The sequence below is a fragment of the Euleptes europaea genome, chromosome 3 (genome assembly GCF_029931775.1).
Source record: "Euleptes europaea isolate rEulEur1 chromosome 3, rEulEur1.hap1, whole genome shotgun sequence".
NCBI lineage: Eukaryota > Metazoa > Chordata > Lepidosauria > Squamata > Sphaerodactylidae > Euleptes > Euleptes europaea.
Genome location: NC_079314.1, coordinates 95,218,310 through 95,236,890, shown reverse-complemented (window position 1 = coordinate 95,236,890; position 18,581 = coordinate 95,218,310). Strand labels below are relative to the sequence as shown.

The 18,581-nt window shown below is 40.9% G+C and overlaps 1 protein-coding gene across 1 annotated transcript in view; it reads right to left on the bottom strand.

Moving 5' to 3' along the window:
- The window catches only part of LARGE1 (LARGE xylosyl- and glucuronyltransferase 1), a 307,843-nt gene extending 291,914 nt beyond the window's left edge, over positions 1–15,929 (bottom strand). Inside the window, exon 1 of the mRNA XM_056845910.1 lies at positions 15,747–15,929. Within this exon, the coding sequence (XP_056701888.1) occupies positions 15,747–15,852 (106 nt within the window). The 5' untranslated portion in view covers positions 15,853–15,929. The remainder of the gene's footprint in view (positions 1–15,746) is intronic.
- Positions 15,930–18,581: the final 2,652 nt, after the last annotated feature.

The window sequence follows — 18,581 nt, the reverse complement described above, 5'->3', positions numbered from 1 at the left end:
GTTACTCCTTCCAAGATGTCTAAAGCTAAAATAGGGTATACAAGAAAGGAAATCACCCAACAGTTCCTAGATAGGTGGCAAATGGGTCTCAAACTAGAACACTGATGACTTGGGACAAAACCTCTGTGCTCTTAGTTGAAGCCCACCTGCAAGTTTGCTCACAAGTGAGATGCCATTTTACTGTTACAGATGTATTTTACTGTTCCTGGAAATCACCCTATCTATCCCAATCAAATCAGTTCCTACCCTGTTGTAGTTTTTAATGGTTTCCCATCCTCAGTCTCCCTGTACACTTTCCCTACTAGCATCATGGACGTATCAGTCCAAGACTTTACTCCAAAATAAAGGAAACTACTCAGCACATGATAGACACATGTTTACATTACCCCCTGCCCTACTGAGAGAATTCAGCTATGAAGCTTTCACAGCCTACTGGCAGAGAGAGAACTTGCAAGGGCAAAATATTACTCTGACTGAATCACCAAGCTCACCCCCAACCCCCTTCTGAGCTTCCAAAAGCTTTTCTTTGTCTTGGCTTTGGACAAAGCATAATTCCTTGGATTTGTGTTTACGGTACATCAACCGGAACTCAACTATATTGTGTGTATGCTGTGGCAGTGTGATGGAAAAAAGGAAGACAAAAAAGTTACAACAGCTGTGCTAATCATCCAGCTTCTTCAGATTTATAAGAATCATATGGCAAACAACTTGAAATACTGAAACTAAACAGATAACACACCTTCCATGGCACATATATGATAGCACTTTTATGAGCATCTCCATCGAAATTGTTACAGCACAGCCATGCATGGTTGCATTCCTCCATCTTCCTCTCTGACCCACACTGCTCAATGTGAAATGCATGTTGAATATTTAATTGCTGAAAAGCATGAGCTAACCGACTTTGCTGAACTAGAGGAGGATAAGAAAGGTCTTCAAAAGGTAAATAACCCCTCTCCCCCGTTTCATCTGTTCCCAGATGTAGAAGAAAAGTTCCAAATTGCCTGCTATACATCTTCTAATTCCCATCACTCTGATAAATAGACCAGTTTGTCACTTTAGGAAGCAACAACAAAAAAATACCATTCCATTTTCAGTCACCTTCATAGATTGCTTTCACCCTTGAAACCTATTTTTTCTATGAAGAAATTCAAAGTAGCCTGGCACCAATCCTTATTTTTAAATACTCTCCTTATTATGTATACATGCAGGCATAACACTACAGTCCCTTTCTCTGTGCCCCAAGTAATTCCTATATCTAAAAGATACATGTATGCTGCCACATCTATCTTCTAGTATACTGCATTTGCACAGGGGGGGGGGGAGATCTTCCCTGTGACAAATTCTTAGTCAATATTTGATGTTTTCCAATAACACCAATTATACTGAGGTATTCATTATAGCCATTTCATCACCCCGCTGAAGCAATCATAAGCCCCAAAGTATCATCGCCTCTTCTGGAAGACATCAACCTATGGTAATAAATTTTAAATATTAGTTAAAAAGAGGGGGGGAGATATGTAAAGTAATTGAACATGTATATAGGCTTTTCCGTATTAATCCTAGTCACTAAAAAGGAAAATAAATTACAGTTTTTTGCGGCTGAAAGCCCTGCAGACAACCCCTGCTGGTGGTGGCCCAGGGCAGTGAGTAATATCTTGCCAAGTTGGTGCTATCATGCCAGCAGTGGCTAAATTCCACCTGGGCTAACTCTGCCTCCCTCTTCTGCAGCCAGTACACCTGAAGGACCACCTACTCCCAAATGACCTGATCACTTGGGTTGCCAACCTCAAGTGTAAGGCCCCTGTCCCTGCTCCTGCTGAGACCCCTCAAAACTGATCCCCAATCAACTCTTAGTTGTTTTGAAGGTCACCCCCTTGAAAGCCTAAGCGATTCCAAGAATGAGTCTCAAAAGCACACCTGGTCTGCCATGACCAAGGTACATTCTGTCATGGAGGCAGGGTGTCACTGCAATGTATAAAGCATTTGCATTCCCCCAGCTCCAAGGCATGCCTGATACAATCATGTCCCTTGCTCCAAGGGATATTTCATCAAGGCAATATGAATCATTTCCAGCTATAGACAATTGGGCAACCCTTATGTATCGCTAATCCAACCCAGCCATTGATAAAGACCTTGTACCTCTTTGGGGGTTACCGCACTTTGTATTCCCAGTGATGTATTAAGAGTTTGAAAATGTTATAAAAAACATCACTTTAAAAGGGTTTTAGGATACCACGGCTTATAAATGGTTGGAAGACGTCTTCACAGCTAAAGGGGCCAAACAAAGCGTGAACAGTATTTTTTATAACGTTTTCAAACTCTTAATACATCGGTGGGAATACACAGAAAGTGCGAACTGTATTTTTTATAACATTTTCAAACTCTTAATACATCACTAGGAGTACAAGTGCGGTAACCCCCCCAATCTGCTGAGGATGAGCCATCAAACTGATTGTGCCTGCCCCGCCCTTTATCAATATGCTAAAGCTGTTCAACAAGCACTCCATCCTTGGAATATTAAGAGATTATTTTATTTACTTATAGGTTTGTAATTTGGTTGATATGTTTTGGCTAATGCTGTAAAAATAAATTCATTCATTCATTCACCTTGGAATATCAGGTATTTCCCTCCTAATCTTGCCGCCAGAATTTTGACAGCAGTTACCTCCAAACTGACCAGTCAAATTCAAAGTTCATATCTTGGACCAATCCTGACCCTGAGAAACTAAGATCTCATGTCTAGCTATGGGACCCTTCTCCAAAAAAAAGACCATCCCAAGTCGGTGGAAAGTATGTCAGGATAGCCCTGTGCAGGTCTCTCTACTCTTGTTGACATTCTGCTGCATGGACTCCCACAATCGTCTGCTTCTTGTGCCTCTTGGATTAGGTAGTATCACCCATTCAAAGGTCCTCCCCTCTCCCTGTCTCTTCTCTCCTCCTTACCCTGTCCTCCTAGTGTGTGTGGGTGTGTGTATTAGGGAGGGAGAAGGGGCTTATTTGTGGTTTTAAGGGTTTGTTGTTTAGGTTTGCTCCTACTGGTGTATTTGATTGTTAGTAAATAAATCTTTTACTGAATCAGTTGGTCTTTGTTCCTTTTCTTTGGGAATACTGCTCTGGAATAAAACCTCTGCATAAAAAGGAAAAATATCACTTGTTTACCCTTCTGGAGACCCTTTAACAGCCAATTCCTCGCCCCCCGGGTCCAGTTTGAGAAACATGAGGTGGGACCTGGAAATCTCTCAGAATTACAGCTGATCTCCAGCCCACAGACATTAGTCCTCTTGGAGAAAATAGCTGCTTTGGAGAGTGGACTCTCTACCCTGCTGAGGTCTCTCCTAAACCCCGCCATCCCCTGGCTGCACCCCCGCACGCCAAATCTCCAGGAATTTCCCAACCTGGAGCTGGCAACCCTACTGACCACTCTGGTCATCTTCAGAGGCTTTGCTTTGGGTGCCCCCCCCCACCATCTGAGGCTAAACAGGTGGCAACCCAAGAAAGGCCTTCTCAGTCATGGTACCAAAACTTTGGAACTCCCTCCACAGGGAGGTTTGTCTGCATCTCTCTACTGTTGTCTTCTGCCAGTGGGTGAAGACTTTTTGGTTTGGTTTGGTGTGCCCTCCCTCACTCTTACTAGCCCTTGGCCCTAATTTGTGTGTTTTTATGTGTTTATATGTTAAATTTGTTTAGAATACTAGTATTTTTAATGTTTCACAGAAATGTTTTAATGTTCACTGCCTCAAAGACCCTGAACTGGGTAGAAAGGTAACTTAGAAATGTTTAAAGGAAATAAATAAAAATAATAGCAGACAATATGGCCTAAATGCAAAAAGCTGGACAGTGAGTCGGTGTTATGAATGTATTCATACAAAGGATAATTAATAAGCATATGAAAAGACCTCTCAACAACAACAAAAGAACCCAAAGTCATTCAGGTGCTAGCTCAGTAACAAGCCAGAAAACAACAGAAAGCAAGTTAGACAATACCAATTGACTTCTCGGCCTCTCCCATCAAGGTTTTTACTTCTGTTACATATCTTGGAACTGTTATGAGTGCCTTTCAAAAAAATGCTTCAGGAATACAAAACTAGAATTGCTTTGCTAGTAAATGCTAATTATGATTGCAGCTAATGACAACTGCAAAAGAGAGTGTATGCACATGTGAAGCAACACCAGCAAGCAACTGGTGATTTATTATTATTATTATGCTGTCAGCTGGGATGAGGTGTTATGGAGTGTGGATCTGAATTTATATCCTTTGGCAATGTATTTATTTTAAGGTGGATATAAAAGGTCTGTGTTCTCTGTGGATGGCTTTTGTCTGAACCAAAAGCCAGCATACAGTTGTCAGAAAAGGCTTACAAGATGCAGAAGTTGGAGTCTGTCAAGTACACAAGGTCTATTATCTGCTTGAACTTGGAGATACCATTTCCTAAGGAAAGACTGTTCTAGTTGTTCTCATAGAAGTTACTGTCATGAATAAGTTAGAAAATTTTCCATATGTCTTGTACTGTTTAAAGGTGTATTTGGGGAGACACTGTAACTCAGGCAGTATGAAGGATATTTATATAATAAAAAATTCTAATTGTATTTTTTTCCAAAACAGGTACGTGTGTGTATGTGTATTAAATCAAATTAAACTATATCACAACCCCACTACACACCACAAATGCTTAATGTGAAATATAAAAAGCATCCCTGGGCAGTGCTGCCACAGTAGCGCTGGGAGGATGGCGTCCGTTCCCGCCACCGCCGGCGTCCGTGCCAACCTGGGTGGCGTTAAATGTGGAATGGGTGCCAGTGCAGGAGGCCCAAACGTTGGTACAGCCCCTTCCTGGCCTCCTAACGATTTTCATCCTTTTGGCTATTTTTTTAAAAAATTCTGCAAACCAGGGATTTTTCTGCAAGCCATCTCCCCTAACATATGGTGGCTCCACTGTGTAGTTGTTTTGATCCACATGGGGCATCATGTGAATTAGATACAGAAGTACTGGTTTTGTTTTAAGAATAGTGCAGTTACCTTAGTATTGTAGTTTGGCCCTAATATGAGACCCCTTAATTGTGGCAACGTCGACAGCTAACTTAGCATAAAGTGAGAAATTTAATGGGGAAACAGGGATAATTGTCCATTATTTTGGCTTCCATTGTCTTGTAAGACAGAGTCACCTACAGATTGCTACTATTTGGAAATGGGACCAAGGATAGCAGCAAGGCACAAAGACAGCTCCTAAGAGAAGCTGATAAACAAGAAGGCATAAAACTAAAGTGCTAAATCATTTCTCCCTGTGACAGTGATGGTACCCAAAACATCTCACCTTTTACCATCAGCATTCTGCTCTTCCACTTGAGTGCCACACTGTGCTTAGAAATATCTGAAGCAGCACATTTGCGATCTGCTTGAGACAAGCACAAACCCTTCCCTTCTGGTTGTCCTGTGAGCTTTGATGACATTAGGAAAATTAACTGTTCATTGGTTTGGAGTGCCTTCCTATTTCTTTCAGTTCAGTCAAATTCACAGAATAAAGTTTGCTCATTCATCTCTTGGGCCTGCTCCAACACATGGGTTTTAAACTCACACATATATAAGGAAGCAACAGAAGTAACAAGAAACTGAATCATCACGGTATTGCCCCATGGCTTTGTATTTTTTGTTTTAGGAGACCATCATAGGGTCTGTGCTACCAATCAACTGTACTTTACTGTACCTTTTCATTCTGATCTAGAGCCACAGCAGTGAACCATTCTGTTTCCTGGCTGCTTTTTCCTCAATGGGCAAGAATGGTATTTTATCCCTTGCATTCTGCTTGCACTCAACATGATATAAGGTCAACAGCATGATATTCTGTTCACATGTTCATAGAGACAGCCAGAACTGCAGAGAATATACTGCAGAGCAAAATTACCTGCTTGCAACTTTACATTTTGCAGCTGGTTGAACGCAGTAGAGGTTTTGTAAAATGAGAGAATACACACCCAACTAAGAGCTGGAAAGGCCGGATGTAGGGAAAGAGTGTTGCTATTTCTTCTCAGATCTTTAAAAAAATATTGTGAGCAGCCAAGCTATGCTATGTCACCAGGGACAGCACTACCTGGGAAACCCAAAAGCAATTTATTTATGTAATTTATATTTTATCACAAAATTTCTGTGCCACTTTTACTCCCCAAAGGGACCCAAAGTGGCTTACCAAAGTTTCCAAAGCAACCAGTTTAAGCATTATAATTTAAATAAACAAGGCAATAAAAACAAAATACATCCTGGATGGGTTCTCATTCTGGGCTGCACAATGTAGGCCTAAGGCTGCAAGCCACGGACTGAGATCCAAAGACCTTGCCCTTTGGCTTGACCATCAAATATTAAGTTAAGAAATTTTCCGATTTAAATTGAAAGATCGCTGGACCAAAACAGGACAATGCAAACCCATGGAATGGAGGTCAGCTTCTCGATTCCTCCATGCATACCAAAGACCAGAAAGAAACAACATCTGAGCTCACCTTCCTTTGCAGTTCTGTCTAATGCTGCTCAGGCTTAAACCAACATTTATGTTGCCCTTTGGACTGGAAACATGGTGAGTGTGTGTGTGTGTGTGTGTGTGTGTACGCCTGCACAATATATGTTCTAGTCTTTCCACTGCTGTCACAGTTCATCTCAACCCTGCAGTCATCCATGCCACCTTTTAAACAATGAAATTATCCTACTTGTACTAAGTATTAGCTCTTTTTCCACCAAACTAATTTGAAAATCAGGGTCATCGGAGGTAACAAAGCTCAAGTATGATTTTCCAATTTCATCTGAAAGAGTTATTGCCGTTTCAGATCATATGGTGTTTAAGCCGATATGTTGAGTCACTCTTCCTTCTGGAAACCTGCCACTCAATCAGTCTGAGAGATGGCACTATCATAGATGACTAGTTCCTCTGAACAGCTTTTGACATTTGTATGACTTTAGGTAACTTCTTATTCCCTGGGTCTATAAAAATGCAATTTGTAGTAATCCCAATGGAAGGCGTTGCTTCCTTCCATTAGCAACTGCATACCTGATGTGAAAATTAACATGAATGTTAAGCATGCATGTCAAATTGCTCAGGCTTTGATCCCCAAACCACTTAATTCTGAAACAGTTTTGATGAATTTAATGAGACCATACAAAGACAAATTATCTTTAAGCTGTTGGCTATATTGACAGATAGTCAATATCAGTCCAATACTACACTCAATTCTTTTGAAAATAGTCGCTCTTTTTAATCAAAAAGGATACATATGTCTCTTCACATCTCCAAATCACAGGAAAAAAATGATTTTCTTACTTAAAATTCTATTCTCATGGGGAAAAGGGAGGGATTTATTATCCTTCAGGCTAGCCAATCGCATCCAGTCAAGAGGCATGGCTTGCTGGTTGGACCTCCCCTCATAGGACAGCTCCCACAATTCCCCATAGACCTTTTTAGACACCCCCAAGGATCTATTGAGGGCTAATTCCTACCTGATGTTTCAAAGTGTTTATACTTGAGTGGATTATAATGACATCATGTGAAGTAGGGTTTCCTAGTTCTCTTGAAAGCCAAAGAAGTGGAAGAGCAAGAACCTACAGCAGATCGGATGGATCCTTTTCCTGATGTTCTGGTTCTGTGCTATTTGGGCCTACAGCTGTTGATTTCCTAATTATCCAAGAACTGTTTTGTGGTACTAAGAAGCTGATGGTCCTTTGCTGCCTTCTGTTCACTTATGGCTATTTCTTTCTTTGCCCCAATCAAATTAGTCTTCAAAGACTTCAAAAGGAGGGGTTCTGACTGTAGTCAAGATGCAGCACCCACACCCCAAATGAATAGGGGAGGGGCTGTGGCTCAGTAGTAGAGCATCTGCTTGGCATGCAGAAGGTCCCAGGTTCAATCCCCAGCATCTCCAGTTAAAGGGACTAGGCAAGTAGGTGATGTGAAAGACCTCTACTTGAGACCCTGGAGAGACGCTGCTGGTCTAAGAAGATAATACGGACTTTAATGGACCAAGGGTCTGATTCAGTATAAGGCAACTTCATGTGTGAATAGCCACAATGGCCCTAGAATTGAGCTAGATGAAGATCAGAAAGAAATCTGACATGAGAACAGCCAAGAACAGGGTTTTCTGAAAAGCCATCTTTACACGCCTTGCAGAGAATTGAGTCTGACAAGCATGTGGGGATAGGGGAGAAGGAGATTAGTAAATTGAGTTCTGACTTTGGAAGAGGAAAGTTCTCTGCTATATGCCAGATTCTCTCCTTAACCCTTAAGGGGCCCATTCCTGTTAATAATGGGTTAGAAAGGAGTAAGTCAACTGATGACTCTAAAAGAGTAAATTAAATTTAAAGAAAATTTAGGCCAATGCCAAAAAAACAGTAAGTTCCCAGAGCTAAACTACCACTTCAGTTTCTCAGCTGAAGGCAGAGATGATCGGGAGAATTGTGGGACTCATCCCTGAAGGAACCAACTATCAACTAGATAGGCCTGGACATCCCATAAGATAATTAATGCCCTCCCTGCCTTCATGACAAAAACGGTAATCATAAAACAGATGCTTAAAAATAGCATGCAAAATGCAAGAATGCTTATAAGATATAATTTTGAAAGCTGCTCCCAGGTGGGACCATGTCCTGATTTAATTCATCCAACTCCAGCAAAAACTATCAGCTGCAGAGACAGCGTTGCACAGACATCCTTCCCTCTGTTTCTTGACAGTGGTCTTCAGTTATGACCTACATTGATGAAATTCAGCAAGAGTGAAGGAAGAAATAAAAAGGAGCGAAACTACTGAAATGAATCTGCGGAGTCAGATTATTAAACGTCCCACAGACATTGGTGCAAGTGACAGCTGCCACAGTGTTGGGGGGAAAGGGGAAACGGTGTGTGTGAGAGAGAATGGGAGAATTAAACTTCTCATTGTGCTTGATGAAGATTAATGTATTTTGAGCAGAGACTGTTTAATCTCTACTATTAAAATTACTGAAGAGCACACAAAAAAGCAGAAAGATAAAGGGCAACAGTAGCAAAGAGGGTAAAACATAAATGGAAGATGTATTCTGCAATGGGATCTAAAATCCTACCTTTAAACATATGATCTAAAATGCAACTGGAAAACCTCTGAAGTCTCATCGTATTAATTTCTCAGTCATTCATTCCTCACATTTATACCTCACCCTTCCTCCGGAATGGCAAACATAAGAGAGATCATTGGTTCTTGTAGGTTATCCGGGCTGTGTAACCGTGGTCTTGGAATTTTCTTTCCTGACGTTTCGCCAGCAACTGTGGCAGGCATCTTCAGAGTAGTAACACTGAAGGACAGTGTCTCTCAGTGTCAAGGGTGTAGGAAGAGTAATATATAGTCAGAAAGGGGTTGGGTTTGAGCTGAGTATTGTCCTGCAAAAGTAATGTGCTCATCATTGTCCTGTAAGTATCAAGATAATGTGCTAATGATTATGGTATGTTAATATGGAACCATTGTATCCTGAAGTGATCTGTTAATGTGTGTAATCCAAAGCTAATCTGCATGGCTATTGTTGAATGTTGTCTTTGTTAGTCTGGAGGTTTTTTAGAACAGGAAGCCAAGCCTTATTCATTCTTAAACTCTCCTCTTTTCTGTTAAAGTTGTGCTGATGTTTATGAATTTCAATGGCTTCTCTGTGCAATCTGACAAAATAGTTGGTAGAATTGTCCAGTCTTTCAGTGTCTTGGAATAAGACCCTGTGTCCTGTTTGTGTCAGTCCATGGTTCAGCCACTGCTGATTTCTCAGGTTGGCCAAGTCTGCAGTATCTTTCATGTTCTTTTATCCTTGTTTGTATGCTTTTATATATAAAAGATTAGCACATTACTTTTGCAGGACAATACTCAGCTCAAACCCAACCCCTTTCTGACTATATATTACTCTTCCTACACCCTTGGCACTGAGAGACACTGTCCTTCAGTGTTACTACTCTGAAGATGCCTGACACAGTTGCTGGCGAAACGTCAGGAAAGAAAATTCCAAGACCACGGTTACACAGCCCGGATAACCTACAAGAACCAATGAACTCTGACCGTGAAAGCCTTCGACAATAATAAGAGAGATCATTCCATTTTTTCTTACTACCACCCTTGCAAAGTAGCTTAGGCTGGCAGACCAGTTGGCCCACGGTCATCTAGTGAGTAATATGGGGAGCAGGGATTCAAACCAGGTCAACACATGGTGTGGCAATACTGAAAAAAAGACCATATGGAGCATGCAAAGTAGTTTCATGTTGGCTTAAAATGGCTGCTCCACCAGATTTCAAGAAGTACAAGGCATCTGTACATCCAAATTTCAAATTTCAAATACCTTTATTGGCATAGTACAATCTGCAGTATATAAAAGGATAAAAGTTAAAATAAAATAAAAATAAATCATTCCTTAATGTTGTGATTCTACTTCCGACTAGATTCCCATCGGTTGACTACTATCGTCAAAACTTTTTCCACGTTTTTGGTTATCTCAGGATCTTTATCAGCTAATAGTTTGTAAAGTATTTTCATATTATTTGGTGAGAAGTTCAAAACTATGGGTTTTATTAGGTTTCCTCTTGGGGAATCATAAAGATGGCAGTCCAAAAGAATATAAGACAGGGAGTCAGGACATCCTGCACCACAAGGCATCTGTACATCCATGGAGAAGAACTCTCCTGTCTCCCTGTAAAACATACTTGAAATGACCTTATCCAAACAGTAAATTCCAGTTAACTCGCAGATTTACTCACCTCTCTGCATATTGGCAAAAGTTCAAAGAACATTTGTTAGAGCTGCTGGAAACCAATAATTATGTATGTAGAGACAGAAATTTGTACTCCAGCTCATATAAAATATTCTATGATCTATAATCTTTCCTTTGAGACTGTTACCTTAAACGCCAGCTTTGAAGCAGATTGCTGGAAAGCGGTAATGAAATAGTAGGAAGTTATTACAATTAATACTTAGGGGGAAAATGTTGCCTGGTGATCAACTATCAAATTAACAGGTCGAATCGATACAATGGTTCAAATGATTCGAGAATCAATTACTGTTTTTAATCAGACACATCCACAACCAAGGAATTCAGCTTTAATCCAATAAACATAAACCAGTGGGTTTGTGCAGAGGTACAATTTGCTCACTATTTGAGATGAGTAACAGCATTTTTTCCCTCTTGGTCACTACAATGCCTTTTACCAAGATAGAAAGCCTTTCAGTGCTACATTGGCAGTCCTACCTTACTTCTCTTTTTGACCCAGAAAAAAATATTATTGTGGATAGGGAAGTATGGTGGCGGGCAGACAAAATGGGAGAATTTCAAAATGGGAGAATGGGGGATGATCAGGTACACAGGCCAAAGACGGGAAAGGATCTATGTTACACGAGTGTATTAGTTAGACACTGACTAATTCATATTCTTTCAACCTCTTCCATTCACTTTATTTATTTTTCCCATAATGCAAAGGGTAGAGACCTCCCATTTTTAGTACATAAAGGATAACTAGTAAACATCATTTCATTATACATTAATTGCATTTTTCATTTGAAAGCCTCATATACAGATGCCATTAAGAGATGAAATTAAATCCTTATTTGCATGAATAGTTAGTTAACTAACTTAATAAGCAGCTGCCTAAAGTTGTTCCATGTTACCCTCCCTGAAGAGCTGTTTTGAAATAGAAGGTGGTTGATTGATAGCTCTGATTTTTTTCAAGAAGTAATAAATTAGTTAACTTAGCCAGGTGGCAAATGATAAATGTAAGATTCACAACTTTTCCAGGGAAAATAATTGAATAAGAATTTTACTACATTGTCTCTCGTCCAAATTTCCTACTGGATACAGGGCTTCTAAGTCATCTGTTCTTGTTTGCAGGGGAATACCACTCCATTAGTAACCTACCATATTTCTCCTTTATGGTTTTTTTCCCCACTGCATTTGGTTTGCTGCACTTTCATGTTACAGTTTCAGTTCACAATTGTTTTTTTCCCCCTTAAAGATACACATGAGCACATTGTTTAAATGCTGTGCAGTAAGGAACTGTGGTACGACACACCAACATTCGTTGGTGTTTCGAACCTTTAGAAACAACTGGACAATCTTTGTACTTTTTAAAGAGTGGGCCACACACTGAACACCACAGCAATCGCCAGTGACATTTTAACGTTGCTATTCTTCCATTGCAGTTACAGCCAAAATAAGAAGTCTTGAGGCATCCAAAAGATTAAAATGTTTATTATGGCATAGCTTTTTGTGAGTCAGAGCCCACATTGACAGATGCCTGAAATGTTATTCTGTGGGCTCTTCATTCCAGATTCTATTTTAACTAGTATGGACCAAAAGCAGTCAACTAACTCCCAATTTGGTGGGTGTCTTCTCCTACCTAACCAACTATACTAAGGTAACACAAATAACGAATGGGGACAATATCTTAATGGAACTTCCATGGTCAGAGGCAGTAACCCTCTGAATATAAGTCAGGGTTGCCAGATCCAGGTTGGAAAATTCCTGGTGATCTGGGGGTGGGACCTGGGGCAGGCAGGGTTTTGGGGAGCAGAAAAAACTAAGCAGGATATAATGCCACAGAGTCCACCCTCCAAAGGCCTTGGCCTCCATGCCCTGCTTATAGGCTTCCAGGGACATGTGGTTGGCTGCTGTGTGAAACAGGAAGCTGGACTTGGTGGACCACTAGTATCATTTGGCACAGATATTCTTACATTCTTAAGTCAGAAGCCAGAGTTACTTTTAAATCACCGCTCATCCAGAGATTTATTTACTCACTGGGGAATAAACCTCATTCTCATTTACATGCTTCAGTATTCGCTTTGTCTTTCAAGATGTTAGCTAAACAGATGAGGGCCCTTAGTCTCTTTTGGATTTTGAGATACTGAATAGTGACTAGCCCAAGGTCACCCAGCTGGCTTCATGTGTAGGAATGGAGAAACCAACCTGGTTCACCCGAACAGAGTCTGCCGCTCATGTGGAGGAGTGGGGAATCAAACCCGGTTCTCCAGATGAGAGTCCACCGCTCCTAACCACTACACCACGCTGAGAGGGGTTTCACAATAGAGAGAAGAAGGCAGAGTTCAAACCTAGAGATCAAACCTCATCATCATGTAAATGCCACCTTCATTTCAATTAACCAGTTCCCATCACTTCCCTTGTGTACTTCTATAAATATTTCTAGGGAATACTTATGCACTGCACAGTTGTAATTAATTGAACACTCAGCATAAGTGCTTGCCTGCATCTGTGAGGACTACATCAAGAGAGAATACAACATGCAAGCAACACAGAACATTTAGTAGAAGACACTACCTGTACTAGTGGCAACCAGCCAGGTATCTAACATTAAGGCCTAGCTGGATAGATAAGAGCAGATATATGTCCTAGTTTTAAAACATGAGAAGCAGAATATAATAAGACAAGTGGGAAACCTGCACAGACTTGCAGATGGCATCTCAATTCCTTCTCCCTCAATATATCCTTTCCCTTTCCTGAAAATCCCCATAACCTGCCGGCCAAACTACCTTTATCTCCCCACCCCCGTTTCCAGCTTTCCTTCCTTCCCTCCCCCTGGCAGCCTCTCTCCAGGAAAACTATGGCCCAGTTGTGCAGTGTCAGATGAGATGGGCCCATTTGCACTGGGGAGGAACCTGCAAGGACTGCAGTCCTTGCAGGTTCCCCATTCTCTTTCCCTCACTCTAGCAACTCCTACATCTTCACCTTTCCCTGCTTCCTTCTCTCCTTCACACTCCCCTACCAATCTACCTTTTATACACCCCCTTTCTTATTTATTTACTTCATTTTTATCCTCCCTTTCTCCACAATGAGGACCCAATGTAGTTTACATAATTCAACTCTGTGAGGTAAGTTAGGCTCAGAATGTGTAATTGGCTCAAGGCCACCCAGTGAGTTACCACAGCAGAATGGGGATTCGAGGTCCTAGTCTGAAACTCTAACCCAGGGGTGTCTGGCCCCTTGAGAGCTCTTATCCTGCCCGCAAGCCAGCCATGGCAGCTACCCTCCCCAGTCCTGATCTGGGCTGGTGAAGCATGGCCCGGCCCAACCAAGTGATATTTATGTCATATCCAGCCCTCATAACAAATGAGTTCGACACCCCTGCTCTAACCACTACATCGCATTGGCTTTCATGGAGTGGCGGCAGTTGGACAGTAGCAAGCAGCCAGGCCTGGGTGAGTCATGCAGTTTGGGTGGTATCAACTTGTATGGTGGTTGCTGCCAGGCCTAGTCCCAATGAGTCCTCATCTCAAAGGCCAAAAGAGCCCTGAAAAGGGCCTTGCCCCTCCCCGTCTTTTATTCATAGAAACCAAACAGAAACCAAGCCTGGAATGCTGGACAAGCTGTTGTGATTGCCTAGCAAAAGCCACTTCTTTATTATAGAGTTTGTTTGGAGAGGATTTACCACCCACCCCCCCCCCCGTGTATTGTTTAACATTTTCAGGGTTTTCTGTACACCTTGGGAAACCCCCCCCCCAAATTTGCAGAAGTATCTATTTGATGTCAGCGTGCCCCCAACATGTGGATTTAAGTATTTGCAGATTAGGCCATACTATTATAATATAAGATGTTATGCTGATGACATGGTATGATAAGGATGGCCACCTTCTGTGTTTGTAAGGTCACTGGTCTCCAGAGGCCAGAAGCGTGTATTGTAGCCTCACTTTAGTAAGCAAGAGAATCCACAATGAATTTCAGCTTTATAAAGCTTACACACAGCACTAGACACAGACATGTACATTAACATACTACATATGTTTACTTATGTGTTGCATACCAAAACAAACATTAGTAACATTAGTAAATGGTATATCTATACTTCTTACAACCTGCATGGAAAAACAAGCTTTTCACGATAAACCAGACAAATAGGGCTGCCATAAAGGCTAAGAAAATTGCTCTCTGGTATGGATCAGCCTTCTGATGGGCATCCATGTAATAAAGCAAGTGTGCAGTTTTTTTTCCATTTCTTGACCTACAACTGTCTCACCCCAGAACCATTTTTATTAACCTAAAGAAGTGCTGCATGGTTCAAGATTTCCCTCAAGGGAATATGACACAGTTCCTGCTACAAAGCAGATTTGGGGCATGTTACTATAAAATTCATGTACCCTGATTCTATGATATGTCAAGGGCAGTAGGGCCATGACTACTTAGCTGGCATTTAAAACACTAGCTCTAAATAATATATGGTAGTCAAGCCACCATTTTCACTTAACTCTTTGCCAAAAACAAAACAAAACACCTTGAATATTATTAGACAGAATGCCTGCATAAGAAATAGGTGGGGACAGTTTGCCACAATATACCAGCTCTGAACTTCCTTGCACAAGAATCAGCACTACTAAACTATTTTTGAAAACATTTCTTCCTTCTTAGCCATGAGACTTTGTTAGAAACAAAGAATCAGGGCTAGTTGCATAAAATGTGACTCAAAATTCAGTTTCCATTCGTGATAATCAGTCTGTGATGCTCATAAATCAATTTGTGCTTTCAGCCCTCAAAACAAGTACACCCACAGAAATTAACTACCTAGGAGATAAGAAATATAAATATTGAAAATGTCACAGTGGAAAAGCAGAATAGGAGCAATTTTTTTTCATCTTTACTGGGGAAGACAACAGATGACAGATTTATCCCATCTGTCCAAAGGCTGCTAAATCTTAACGAGTACTGATGCAACTCCAAAAACTTTGCAGCTCCCAAACTACGTCAAGCACAGACATCCCTTTCCTTTTACCTTCAAAGCTCCCAGCAAACAGGTAAATCCAGGTTATAGCAGGAACAAAAAGAAGAGTCAGAGAAGCAGCCAGGAATTTCCGTCGCCCTCTGCAGATTCCCAGCATTCTCTCAGAAGTGGAGATTCCCAGCCTGGTTCTGTTCCTATGTTGGAAACATGAAGTCCAGTGTCTCCCACATATTATCTCCTGAAAAAAAAGAGAAAGAAAATATGACCTACACAGCTTACTTCTTTGCCACCCCCATCAATGAAATGAATCTTCCAAAGCCTTTGTAAAACAAAGGTAAAGACAGGGGGAAAGAAATTGAAGGGGGAAAGAAAAAAAGTACCCAGCATTCTGCAAAATGTCAAAAACAATAAATGTGTGCCTTAGAAGAGTCATGAAAGAGCATAAATCAATAAAATATCTTATCATATCAGATACACATGACATACATTTATAAAAAGCAACCATTTTATGCTGCCCTTTGAAAAAGGAAAACAACCCTTCACTCTCCTTGATGTTTCTGCACAGGTGGTACTCCTCAGGGCCACCTATTCTACTGCCTCTGCTTCCAAAGAACAGCAGGCATTCCAGTGGAAGACTGTAAATGGCAGCACCAGAAGCTGGGTCCAGCTGTAGTGGAGAGGTATTTTTATATTGCCTAACATGTTTTTTAGGTTACACTGAAATACTCACATGTAAACGTGACAAAGAGAAGTTAACAAACGCACGCATCTTGCAAGTGCATGCCTGAGGGAGCTTGCAGCTCTTTGCTAAGTAGATAGGCAGTGGGGTAAACCCATATTGTGTAGCTGGAGGGAAGAGAAGTGGGAAACCTAGCAGCAAAGAAAGCGCCTGCACGCCACTTTCCCAATCCCAATTGTGGCTGGAGCGATGAAATTGAGAGAGGATGGAAAGGGGGCTTCCATACTAGTCAATTTCACTCTCAAGGGAAGGGTTGAGGGTTTTGTTTTGGAATTAAGGACTTGTTCTTGAGTTCATCCTGAAAGAAAACACACACCTTTTAAAGAAAATCAGATTTTTCAAAAAATAAGGAAACGTCCACAAAATGTAAAAGGAGGAACACAAGAGGAACTCATTGCGGAACATTGGGTTTACTGTGTGTTGAAGCTGGTCCAAGGGACAGATGCAACCAGTTGGCCAATATTTAAAATCAGGACAAAGGAGAAAAATTCAAGACCAAAATTGTTGTATTTTGGCAGAGGGCTACCAAGCCCCTGGTGGGGGCAGGGGATCTCCCACCCCCAGGTTCCATTGCCCACCCTCGCTCTGAGCAGCGGCAAAAGAAAAAATAAGGGGAGGGGACACGGCCTTGTGTACTTACCGGATGTTGATGAAGGAATTGAAAAAGGGTAGTCCTAGGAATTGCCAGAAACTCTATGGTTATACCTAGAGCTAGCCTTTTCATTTCCTGTTTCAATTTTTGGAAGTACATGAGACTGTACTTTTAAAAAAACCCTCTTGCGACACTGTGGGGCCCTCAACCTTCCCACAAGTTGCCAGGCACTGTCTGGCACTGCCTGGCAACCCTATAAAAATCTAGCATCTTATTCTATAATTACTTCCTCTGATCAGAGTTTATAGGTGGTGCACAGACTGAATCTGATATCAAAATACCTCAAGTTACATGTTCAACATTGTAGCCCCAGCTCTACAAAACCTTCAAAACTCACTCTGAAGAGAAACAAACAATTACACAGGCTCCTCTTAGACCACTGGCTCTTTTGCAATCAAAACTTATCACATACTGTGCCAAACTAATCAAATGGAAACCAGCTATTCATTTGACCACCACAGGTAATTTACCACTTCACTCTAAAGGTTTTAGAATGGGCATGATGTTTCTACAACTGTTTATTCAGCAGCAATGGGCTAGCAACTTTTAAATCTTAATTACACTCACAGAGTTAATTTGAGAACACATGCTTGGACAAAACAAGAACATTCCTTCTCTAAAGAACATTGCAGATTGGATTTAGCCAGTGCAATGGCCAAATAGTAATATCACTAACCTTCGAGTCATGTAATGACAACAATTTTTGATTTTAGCCTTCAACAGATGGTTAAAAGCAAAGAACCCACAGGGTACTCCAGTGAAAAAAGTCTGGCTTTAATAATAAGAGATCCATAGGCTAATAAAGGACAGCCATGAAAATTCGTCAGGTCACCTTGAAAGAGCTGCTTAGGGGGCAGACTGGTATATTTGCACAAGTCTAAACCCACTGGGATCAATGGGCTTAGATTGGAGTAACTGTGTATGGGACTGCATCATTAGGGAACAATACTAATTAGATCTACCAGAAATAACTCCCATTTTACCCAATGGGGCCTACTCCCAGGAAAGTATCATTAGGACTGCAGTCTTAGCCACACTCTCCCATCTTCAAAAATTAGTAAAATAGTCACTTTTCTCAAAAGAGAATAGGAATGTGTTAAATATGAACCTCTTCTCACCATGAACAAACTATAGAGATTACTTCATCATCCCATTAATTATTTGGAGAAACCGACATACTTAATCCAATAACCTTTTTTTTAAAAAAAAAAACATTGTTGATGAATTATTCCAGATCATTTTATATACAGAAATGCTACAGAAATGCTGTTTTTAAAAATAATTGCAACAGAAAAACCATTCCTGAGCAGCATACTTTTTCAGTTGGTTTTGTTATACTTCCATTCTGCTATTTACTAAAACCCAGATATAGCCATTAAAAATTAAGTAAATATCTCCAGTGTCAGTTTCCCATGGTTAGAATGTAAGTAAAAGTCTTGCACTTACCTAGAGATTTTAGGGTCAATTGATAAAAGAAAGATAATTTTACATGTAA